General features: G+C 53.6%; 3 protein-coding genes and 1 non-coding gene across 4 annotated transcripts; 1 reads left to right on the top strand and 3 right to left on the bottom strand.

Annotated features, from left to right (window-relative positions):
- Positions 1–218: 218 nt before the first annotated feature.
- BGZ61DRAFT_526103 (uncharacterized protein) lies at positions 219–2,306 on the top strand (the record flags this gene model as incomplete). Its single annotated transcript, XM_046252898.1, has 4 exons — positions 219–251; positions 1,155–1,535; positions 1,650–1,820; positions 1,938–2,306. The coding sequence occupies 4 exons, from the start codon at positions 219–221 to the stop codon at positions 2,304–2,306; spliced, it is 954 nt and encodes a 317-aa protein (XP_046112879.1).
- Positions 2,307–2,727: 421 nt separating this feature from the next.
- On the bottom strand, positions 2,728–4,279 carry BGZ61DRAFT_338572 (peptidase M18; the record flags this gene model as incomplete). Its single annotated transcript, XM_046239141.1, has 2 exons — positions 2,728–4,154; positions 4,222–4,279. The coding sequence occupies 2 exons, from the start codon at positions 4,277–4,279 to the stop codon at positions 2,728–2,730; spliced, it is 1,485 nt and encodes a 494-aa protein (XP_046112878.1).
- Positions 4,280–5,376: 1,097 nt separating this feature from the next.
- On the bottom strand, positions 5,377–6,329 carry BGZ61DRAFT_526101 (RTA1 like protein-domain-containing protein; the record flags this gene model as incomplete). The annotated part of the gene is made up of 2 exons (XM_046252897.1): positions 5,377–5,966; positions 6,020–6,329. 2 exons carry the CDS (start codon positions 6,327–6,329, stop codon positions 5,377–5,379), a joined length of 900 nt encoding a protein of 299 aa, XP_046112877.1.
- Positions 6,330–9,867: 3,538 nt separating this feature from the next.
- On the bottom strand, positions 9,868–9,949 carry BGZ61DRAFT_t16. The gene has a single exon. It is a non-coding gene; the product is annotated as a tRNA-Ser (tRNA).
- Positions 9,950–11,043: the final 1,094 nt, after the last annotated feature.

Raw genomic sequence — 11,043 nt, 5'->3', positions numbered from 1 at the left:
TGCAGCTTTTAGTTTCTGCGAAAGGAGGGAAGGCGGTCAGTCTTAGCTCCAGGAACACATAAGCGAGGAGCAAATGATACCCAGCATTTTGCTACCGATGTTGAACGATGTTGAGTGAGTGTGGCTACTGAGTTGGACTGTGTTGACGTCAAAGTAAATGATGTCAGAGGTTGAGGTGTAACTCGACCTTGGGATGTGGAGACCCGGCCGCTCTGGCGATGGCGCAAGAGCTCGGGGCGGAGAACTCAGTGGTAAACTGTAAGTGTTCTTTGTGGGTTCCTGGGGTTCTTGGAGTAAGCTCCGTGTCAAAGCCGGAGCCAAGGCCGGAACCAAGGCCGGACCAAAGCTGGAGCAATGGCCGGACCAAAGCCGGCCTTAGACTCGGCCCCAGTTCGATGAGGGGACAGGACGGACCCCGTTCCTGCATCCGCTTGGCGACGGGCCCGACGGGATCTTTCTCCACAACACCAGAACACGGCAGGAACTCGAGACTAAGCCTTTCTGGGGCTGGCGCACGGTACCATCCGCACAAGACGCGATGGAGATGTTATATAAGCCGGGCCAAGCCTGAATAGGAAATAAGTAAATAAGATGCATTCCTGTGACAGTTGCGGGAGTGACGTGGGAGAGGGAGGGGAGGAGGGGAGGAGGGGAGGAGACCGGGGGCTGGGGTTGAGGGATAATTAACGGGCGCGACACCGTGTGGAGTGGCTGGGTTGCATCGACATGGAGGGATTTTGAGCACACTTTCCCGCCTCTTTGGTGAGATTCTGGCCTCGGCCTCGGCCACGCAGACGCAGGCACAGGCGCAGGCGGGCTAATTTTAAGTGACCGTTTTCTGCAGGCGTTCGTCCTGGCGCGTGTACCGAGTGTCGCGTGTGTAACTGAGGTATCTGTGGGATTTCTATGTAGTCCTGCCATCTCGACGCAATTGACACTCTGATGCCATATGCTGTGTTTTTCGGCTTTTGTTTATTTTGGTGTTGTTTTATTTTCTTGTTGTTGCCCGTTGTCCCAGAGAGCTCCGTCTCGTGCGTGTCGTCGTTTCGTCTTGACTCGTTACATTCGGGGTACCTGCCCACTCTACCTCACGTCTCTTATCTTATCAGGCCGCCTCAAAACCTCCACTCCCAGGGCTCCATACCTTCTTCTAGCCGACCTTCAACGACCGTGTCCGACATCTGAACTGGACAAACATATACAAGCAGCGCACGACACAGCAAACATACGCCAGTCGTCTTCATATCGCACCCTTGAACTGGAGCCTGTCCCTCAGATCCTCAACCCTTTTCGAAATAATTCGCCTCCGCGACGGAGCTGTTGCTGCAATGGAGACGTGCTCCCCGAACAAGCGACGCGCCCTGGCCCCGCTGGACTCCAACGCGCTGGCTGCCCCCAAGCTGCTCTTCAAGGATAGCAAACCCATGGGAGGTCCTAGCCCCGTGAAGCGCTCTGTCGAGCCTCGCAAGAGGATGTTTGAGGTGGACGGGACCGCGAGCCCCGTCGGCAAGAAGGCGTGTCTGGGACGTGATGAGGTACGTTTGGAGAATTGGATGCGTGATGGGAGCTTCCACCCCACGGCTCCGAGGCATGCGCGACGTGCTCAGCCGTGTAAATTAAAAGCATATCGATGCTAACTCGGCCGCCAGGACGCGTCGTCAAGGAGTGACAGCCCCGACACAAGCTCGCTGTTCGACACGTCCGCCAACGACGCTTCGTGGGCAACCACCACCACCGAGCCCGACTCAGCGCCCGCGACGGCCGCAGCAGCCCTGGAGCGGATCCCATTTACACGGCCACGCGCCCTGACGCGGGAGCAAGTAAGAGAGGTACGCTTCCAACCCCCCCGTTCGCACTCAATGTCCCGCTCCTCCGTGCCATGGAGGGTCGGGGCGTGTAAACTCATTCCTCTGAGCCTGGACTGACTCGCGCAACAGAAAGCTGAGATCCTCCGCCTGCGCCTCAGCCTCGCAAACTACAAAGTCCGCACCGGCCAGACCTCCGTCCCTCTCGCCGACCTGCAACGCCGCCCGATGCCCCGCCCCGGCCCGCGCGTCGTCCGCGTCCAGAGCCCGCGCTGTTCGTCCGATGCCCGACCACAATCCCAGCCCCAGCCTGAAGCTGAACTGGAATCCGAGGAGGAGCAGGTCCGAGAGTCCCCTCCCGTCGATGATGATGATGTTGAGTTGCCGCCCACGGATTCCCTCCCGTCCGTGGTCGTGTCGAGGCCAGACCCTAGTCTCACCGCGTTGAGTAGTCGCGCAATGAGTGGGCTACTAAGTATGGCGCGGTCCGAGTCCAGTTGATGCCCAAGAATACAAAACAAGAGGAAAAGTCGGAGGATCTCGGGACTTGTATATATATATATCATCCATCTCATGAAACAAAGCATGCAACGGCGGGGTGGGATCTTGCGGACGCTTTTTTTTTTGCTTTTTTTGCAGGCATGGGCACCGATCATCACATGTTATCTGGGCGGATGGTCATGCTGATATCGAACGGCGTTGCGGTAGGTTTGAGACAGGATAGAGTCACTTGACATATCTGTTGGTATCATGGGCCAGGTTTAAAGTTAAATGCCATTGGATTTCATCATTTGCTTGCGTCTCTTTGTGTGAGGCAGATCACTCGTACTACACACATGCCAGTGTTGATTCCAAACACGGCGGATCATATCACGCTACACCAACTCTAGCCGCAACCTCGATTCCGTTCTCTGGTGTAAATTTAGTCGACGAGAATCCTGGGCTCTAGCGTTCCGTATTGCTCAAAGAACTCCTTGAACAACCGGATTCCGTATCCCACATCAGCAGTGCCGCCCGTCTCGCGGATGCTGTGCATGCTGAGCTGGGGGTTACCCAGGTCAAGCGTGCGCATGCCGAGCTTGGCAGCGAGCCCGGGTCCAATGGTGCTGCCACAGGGCGAGTCGTTGCGGACGACGAAGAGCTGGAGAGGGACACCGGCTGTGCGGGCACACTCCTGCAGGAGCACGATGCCGGGCGAGTTGGTGGCGTAACGCTGGTTGGCGTTGATCTTGATGACAGTACCGGCATTCATGAGGGGCTGATGAGACGACTCGTACTTGCCGGAGTAGTTGGGATGCACAGAGTGCGCCATGTCTGCCGAGACGAGGAACGAACGTGACAGTGTCTGCTCGTAGGCTGTCGCATCCTCGCTATCGTGGTGAATCGCCTCATAGCTTCCCTCGCTGGCCGCGTCCCGGTTACCGGGGAGTACTGACAGACGACGCAGGACAGATGGGAGCAAGTTAGAGTTGGCACCTTGGGCCGAAGTGGAGCCGATCTCCTCGTGGTCAAAGCAGACCGTCAAGCGGATACAGCTGTCGTTTTGCAGGGAGGTCTCGTCTTCGACGGAGGTGATGAGACCCTCGATGGAGCAGTACGTCATGCCGAGGTTGTCCAGACGTGGGGAGAAGACGAATTCGTCATTGATACCACCGATGCAAGACTTCTGGGTATCGTAGAGAACCAACTCGAAGTCTACCACCTCGGAGACCTCGACACCCGCCTCCGAGGCGATGACGTCGAGAACGTGGGGGTGGTGACGCTCGTTCATGGCCTGGAGAGGCTTGAAGTCCTCCTCCTCCTCCTTTTCATCCTTGTCCTCCCTCTTCTCCTCCGCCTTGACACCCTTGTTCAGCTCAGCTGTGGCAAGGCCCGCAATGGGGAACAGCTCCGTCTCCTTGTTGGGATCGAAGTTGCTCTGACGGTGGAGGTGGATAGCCAGGGTCGGGATTCGCAGCAGAGGCTTCTCGACCTTGATCAGCTTCTGGACGAATTTATCGCCCTCCTTGACCAAGACGCGGCCAGCAATACTAAGGTCGCGATCGAACCATGAGTGCCAGATGCCGCCGCCGTAAGTCTCAACGCCAACCTGGAGGAAGCCGACATTGCTCTTCTTGGAAACGGGCTTGATTCGTAGGCAGGGGGAGTCGGTATGGGCACCGACAATGGCGACGGGGTTACCGGGGCGCCACTTGCGGCCGATGGTGAAGGCAACGATGGTGGAGGCGTTGCGGGTGAGGTAGTACTTGCCGCCAGGGCGGAGGGCCTGGGCCCACGAGTCTCGCTCGCGGATGAGAGTGAAGCCGGCCTTTTCGAAGCGTTCGGAGGCAGATTGGACGGCGTGGTAGGCTAGAGAGGACCGGTTAGGGACATCCGGACACTGAAGATGAGACCTTGGGCATGTGAGAGGACGAACGAGTGGGAGAGGCGTTGACGAAGTCGACAAAGTCGAGAGCTTCCTGGGGAGGAGCCATGGCGGGGGGTGAAGTCGAGAAGGCAGCGGCTCGGGCGGTCGAGAGACGGGTTGTAGCTGCAATTGCGATCCTGGAAGGGCGAGCGATGCGGGATGAAAGGTGGGAGGGCGAGAGCATTGGGTGGAGGGGGGTAGATAAAGGAGGAGGAGGAGGAGGAGGCGGGCGACGAGACGGGCGAAAGAAGCGGAGGCGAAACAGGAAGCTCGAAGTTGACGCTCAAAGTCATGTGGTTGGCCGTGGAGTTGAGAGGCGGCAGGAGCTGCAGGTACCGTAAAATCTCAATTCTTTGGAAAAGTCTAGCGCTCCATTAATGCGTAATCAGGCCAATCAGGAAGGGGGATTGATGCTGTAAAATGGGGGATGAGTCTGTTAGCGTCGCGCTAGACTTTGCCAAAGAACTGAGATTCTACGGTACGTACCCACTTCTCGTAAACTGTGGGGTTAGCTTATCGCCCGGACGATACCATAAGTGAGGGGGAGTACCTTATCGACTCGATAAATTGGCCCTGTTTTTATGGACTAAAGCTAAGCTATATAAGGCTTAGATTTCCTAAATTATTAGGCGTAAAAAAGCCCGAAGGCAATAAGCGGGGGAAGGATTCAGGACCAATTTACTGAGTCGATACGGTATCAACACATGGCAAGTAAATGGGATTCAGCCCAGATTCGAAACCTTGCTGACTTTCTGTGTGAACTTGACTTACTTAAATAAATTCAGTGGTTGAGATATTGTTATGAATGCGTGCGGTATCTTTAATATTAAGTCATCTTCAGAGTCACGCAATCGGAACACAATGTCAACTTAATTTCCATGTATTTTGGATATGTTCTCATGATCCAAAACTATCTGTGTCTATCCCCGTAATGCAACTCCTTGGCCAGTTCCAGCCATGCTGGATATCTATCCTATTCCAATCCTCGGGGCTCGATGGCACCGGTCTATTCTGATAAAGGTTAAGAAAAATCAAAAAGCTAAAATAAATCTTCGATCGCTTAAAACAAAAGAAAGTTTTCGGATTCATTCCGCCTCGTTCCCAATGAGCACGAGACCCGGGTGCCTTCCTTTCAATGCTGAATCGCCGTTTTGAAAATCCATATTAGTTGCTATCAGACAAGTTAACGCCCTTCTCGCTGTCGGAAGAAGAACGGCCTCCGAGCTGGCGGTTGAAGACGAGGCCGGGGTGGCCGAAGCATAGAGCCATAACTGCGAGAACAATGACAACACCCTCAAGGAGGATGAAAGGGACCTCGTGCTTGATGAGGCTACCATCGTATCCGTCCTGCAGCTCGACAACACGGAAGACGCATCGGATGAGGATGAGGATGATGGAGGCACTAAGACCACCGAAGAAGGCGTTGAGGCGCCATCCAAAGGTAGCAGCATGGCCGGAGCGCATATAGCGGATCATGTAGTCGGCAAAGACGATGATGAAGGCAGCGAGGACGATGACCTGGAGGATGAGACCGGCCATCGAGATATCGACGCCCAGGTTACTGCTGTTGTCACTGGTAGACATAGCACCACCGGCGGCCTGGAGGATAAGGCAGACAATATCGAAGGGGATGAAGATCCAGTAGAACAGCTGAGGCTTGAATCGAGACAGCTCAGGGGCGAAGAAGTTGATCGTCTTGGAGAGGGTGACGTAGATCGAGGCCGTGTAGAAGACGGGAGCGATGGTCAAGCAGACTGCGATAGTGGTTAGTTGCTGCGTTCGCCAAAGGAGATATGTCGAGACTTACCAATCTGGATCATGAAGGCATTGAAGGAGAAGGGGTTGTTGTAGAGCATGACGCGGCCAATGTAGCCGACGACCTCGGAGATGCAGCCAGCGAGCATGCCTCCCATGAAGCCCCATGACTTCCATCGGACACCCAGGAAGAGGTGAACGAGGCCAAGGGCGCCGAAGAGAGCAGCCAAGGAGACATTGGCAGCGAGCGAGGGTCGGTAGGTGTAGATGCTCCACTCGATGGGGCAGTTGTCGAGGTTGCAGGGGGAGTTGGCACCGAAGGCATCGGCCTGGGTGATGTTGGCGGGAACCGAGACGGTCATTGTCACGGGTGTGAGGGTGTTGTTGTTGGTGTTGTAGTTGTTGTCGATGCGAACGGATGTGAATGGGTGTGAATGGGATTTGTGTCTCGGGTTATAGGAGGAGTTATCCGTTTATAAGGGGGTTGAAGAGCGAGATGGAAATGGAGGCGCAAATAAGCTTAATGTAGGCACACTTCCGGAGAGAGATGGAGAAGGTCCGTTGACTGGATGGATGTTGTGCTGATGCTGATGCGGATGCTGACAAGAAGAAAAAGTCTCTATGAAGCAGGAAGACGGCGTCCTTGATATAGAAACACATCTTGGTGAACGGGGTGGATGCAGAGACGGAGCCGGCAATACAGTAAAGCCCTACGACAAGATTTCCGGCGCGCTGCGGACGTCCATCTGGCGGCAGTGCCCTGGCCTGACAGGGGTCGCTCTCGCACCTCGCACCTGGCGACTCGGACTCGGAGCCCTGAGCCCACTCACACACAGGGCACAACAGGGGAGTTCGATCTGCGCAAGGGCCGCTGCGCCTCAGCCCTTCCTCCACTGAAGACTAGTGGGACTCCGCCCGTCAGCGGAGGTGGTACCACTCGACGACTCCCACTGCGACATTCGGCTTGCGCTGCGATTCCCGGCTTTCGCAAAGATGGGCCAATGCCCTCGTCTGCAGCGAGATGCAGCGTATGGGTTTGAGTAGATGGGCGTTCTGTTGCATTGCCCGGGAACAGTTGGTAAATGAGATGGCAGTGTTCGGGACAGGACATGCAGCATGATGCCGGGTGTTTTGTCGGTGTGCTGGAACGATACAATAGCCATCATTAAATGGACCTGATTTGGTGACTGCAAGTATCCCAAGTGAAGCCGCAAGCCATGTTCTCCTCTAGTTGCCATGATCGATCATCGAGCTACTCCGTGCAGTACATACGCGGCGTTCCCTCTACCGATCCAACGGCCGACGCAGCACGCTAGCTACAAGGTTGCGCCGGTGCTCCGTCCCCCAAGTCCGTGTGCGTACGCGGCGCCCTAGAGCTTGAGCGGGAGGATCCAGGCTTGGCACGGGCGCGAGCGAGCGAGCGAGTGCGAAAGGACGAGGGCGAAGGGCGAGTCGTAGCCGCCGAAGTAAAACTACGTGCAGTGCAGCGAAGCTTGGGGGGCTGTGTGAGGAAGAGGATGACCATGCTGGATCCTTGCATCCCCCACGTCTCAAAGAATGCATGGAAAATGGATCATCAACCACGCCGTAAGGCTGGTGAGTCAATCAAGACACCAAGGCTAAGCGAAAATGCTGTATACTACTGGTAGGTACGTAGTAGAGAGTAGCCTCTGCAGAAATGTTCGTTGCCTGATCCAGCCTCATTTTTCCAGGAGGGTGTCATCATCATCATCATCATCATCCTCATCATGGCATCTGGAGTGCAACACCACAGCCCAGCCAACTCCCCGGAACTCAGCTCATTTCTCCCCTCGCACTCGAACCGGGCAGAGAATGCGAATGGAACAAGATGCGAAACACCTCTGATAGGCCCAGCGAGGCTCTAAAACATGAGGTGGCTTGCCTGTTGGGCTGACAGGCGTCCTGTCCTTCGTCACCACTGCGGCTGCGCACCTCCAATGCAACCCTGCGTGTAAGTCCGAACGAGTGCGAGCTTTAGCGCCTTTTCAGGTTCCGTGGCCCCAACTTTTTTCTTCCGTCGGGGCACCGGTAATCTGAAGATCGCATCTGCAATGACACGACAGGACAACCGCATCTCAGCCAATTGTTGGTCCGCATTTAGCTACTCTGACAGGGATCGGCATTCCTCCCAAGCTCAATCATGCCCGTTCCTCTTTGTTTGTAAGCCCTCCTCACTCCTCTCACCTCGCACTCTCTCCGCTCCCCAACCCATGAACAGACCGGGCCAGGTCCCCTCTTCATTACGCAAGTCCCTTCGTCGCACTGTAGTTCGCATCTCGCGTTACCCGCCCTGATGCTGTTTTTATCCCGTGTGGTGTTTTGGAACACGAGAGAATCCGTGTTCCCAGGCTACGGCTGACTGACCTCCTGACGAACACTACCACCACCAGACTCACCAGTCACCAAGCGCACTTACATCGACTCACCACCGTTCGCAACACTGCCTCCTCCACAGGGAGTCACTCGGCCAGTCTGTCTGCAAGTAAGCCCCCATGTTCGCGACGAATGCAGGCCCATCCGGTATCCGTAACTCTATCTCCCCTTCCATAGAGTTGGATGCATCCCGGTCTATCAGTATGTCACTGTGGTGATGACGTTCTGGAGGATAAAGAGCACTAGAATTTTAGCTGATTGTACTGTCATATGTAGCCAATGTGGCCAATAGTGTGAAGCCTGCGCCTCATCTCCCTCCACCTTAGCACACAGCACCCATTTTCTCCTTCGCATGCGCCCTTGTCCGTGTCCGTGTCCGTTTCTGTGGCCAGCGTCTCCGTCTCCGTCGGCGTTTTCCCATCACCTCCGCTCCGCCGCTTTCCTCCGCCGGCGCCCCACCATCTCTCCGCTTCTTGCGCCTACCCCACCGCCGCTGCAAAATATCTTTGGCCCCCGCGCCCACTTCATCTGAGACCAAAATACGCATTAAATGCTGCAATCCTCTGAAAGCCCAAAATATATAAACTCAAGAAAGCTCTCGCCTCACCTATGGCGAGGCCTATGTGTGCAGAGGCATATGGAACTCGGCCACTATCCTCATTTCCCGTCTCCAGTGCCAACCGCAGCCTAATACAGCAAACTGACCTTGCAGTAAAGCAACCAAGAAGTTCATGAACGTATGGTGCATATTTGATAGCCATAGCAAACAACCAGAGTGAGCGATGCCAAAGTTATTTCTACAATGAAGGTGCGTTGTGCTGTCACGGCTGACCCCTGTGACTGTGAACGTGGGCATGATTTTCTTGAATCTTTTAGATTTTCTCGAGAGGCGCTCGTGTCCATAGTTCGAACTACTGGTTCTTAGTGTACAAAGCAAACCGCTGTAGTGAACACCTCATCCAGACCATTTACCGGCCTCCACCTGGACTCTGTGGAACGAGCGAGTCGATCGGGTCTATAGCAAATCGAGGTACATCAATGCTTTGTAGCAACTCTCCAACGGTATCGGAACGTCTCAGTTCTTTTTAGGCCCCTCCCTTCACCAGTCTACCGATTTTCTTCTCACCTTACCAGTGCCCCTGCACTTCATAAGCCAGAGTATCCGTCGGTTGGTTCATGTCAAGCAAACCCCCATTAGGCATGGTCGTTTGCAATTCTGCCTGACGGGAACTCTCAGTATTAATCAATCATAATCAATGTATTCAATTATGTCACATGATGCTACTTACCATGAACTTCATGGACACACGAGACTCCCTTTGTTGGTTGCAAGTGGAGTCGCAGCGCTAACCATGTTCATGCTGGGGTTTAGTTAAACTGTATGTTTTTTCTTTCCTTTTTTCCCAATCGTTAACAATTCAATTCAGTTGCACACGGCACACCAAAAAGAAAAAGGGCAGAGTAAAAAAAAATAAGTTTCGATAGAGGCAAAAGAAGAATTTGTAGCGACGCAGGCCTGATTTGAACAGACGCCTCCGAAGAGATATGATTTCTAGTCATACGCATTAGACCACTCTGCCACTGCGCCTTGTTTGCTGATGAGATTTCGGCCGCATAATTCGGACCATTCCTCCGTGGCAAGAGACGGGTTCTGAATTGGGAATGCCGGCTCCTATGTTCAAACCGCCTTGCATTGTAATCCACGCGAGGCAGTGACCCAGTAACGAGGTGGTAAATTTCTTCAGCGGTGCTATTTTCACACGCACACGCACGCTCGTTGCTATTTGAACGCAGAAGCGTAATATTATTTCATTACACTGTTTGCCCAGCCCGCTAACTTGGCAAACTGATGTCACCGAATGTGTTACAAGATGCCACCTGTAATGGCATAGGCTGCCAAAATTGAGCAATACCACCCTCGCCATCGAGGGCTCACAGTGCCACGGCATACCCTACTCGCATCTATTTATTCATGACAATTGTGAGTCCTACCACACTCGGAAGAATCAACCGCAAGTTCCGCACCGTCGTTTAGGTAGTCCTGATCTTCTGTAGACTTACGATAAAAGTGTACCATCCGAAAACCCGCACCCATAAGTGAGAGCAGGCAGCTGTTATATTTGACGCAGGCAGTGATACTATTATTTTCCTCGCATAGTATTGGCTGCGTGGACTTGAAAGTTAACAACCAGAAGCTGTGAGAACATGTTGCGCAGAGTCATCTCGGCGTATTTCAGGGCTTGGATTCAAGCTTGATGAGAGCCCTGGAGAGTATGAAAGTAAATCTTTTGATTTCTTTGAGTGACCGGCTTCTCGGTGTCGATAATCATTTAGTCGAAGTAAAGAAGCCATGAGCTCATTTTGGTTGCGCACTATCAAGAAGATTAAAGGCTGCAAATGACTCACAGGTAATGTTTTGTTTTATAGCAAGACTACATTATATTAATTCAAATCATATTCAATGCCGCAGGTTCTACCCTAAGCAATGATGAATTATTTAGTTCCAAGTTGTTTAATGTAGTCCTGCTCGATTTTTATAGGATGCCGAAGTAGCCATTCTCTGACAACAATGTAGAATACCGAGAAGCAAACATTCCAATCACTAATACTCAAACAATAAAACAGAGTCCATTACCAATCCAACCATTTTCTGCCCCTCTTCAATCTGATGGTCGAGACTTT

This window comes from Ilyonectria robusta (assembly GCF_021365365.1).
Source record: "Ilyonectria robusta strain PMI_751 chromosome Unknown BGZ61scaffold_1, whole genome shotgun sequence".
Lineage (NCBI taxonomy): Eukaryota > Fungi > Ascomycota > Sordariomycetes > Hypocreales > Nectriaceae > Ilyonectria > Ilyonectria robusta.
Note: the sequence above shows the minus strand (reverse complement) of the source record. Positions and strands in the feature narration are given on the sequence as shown.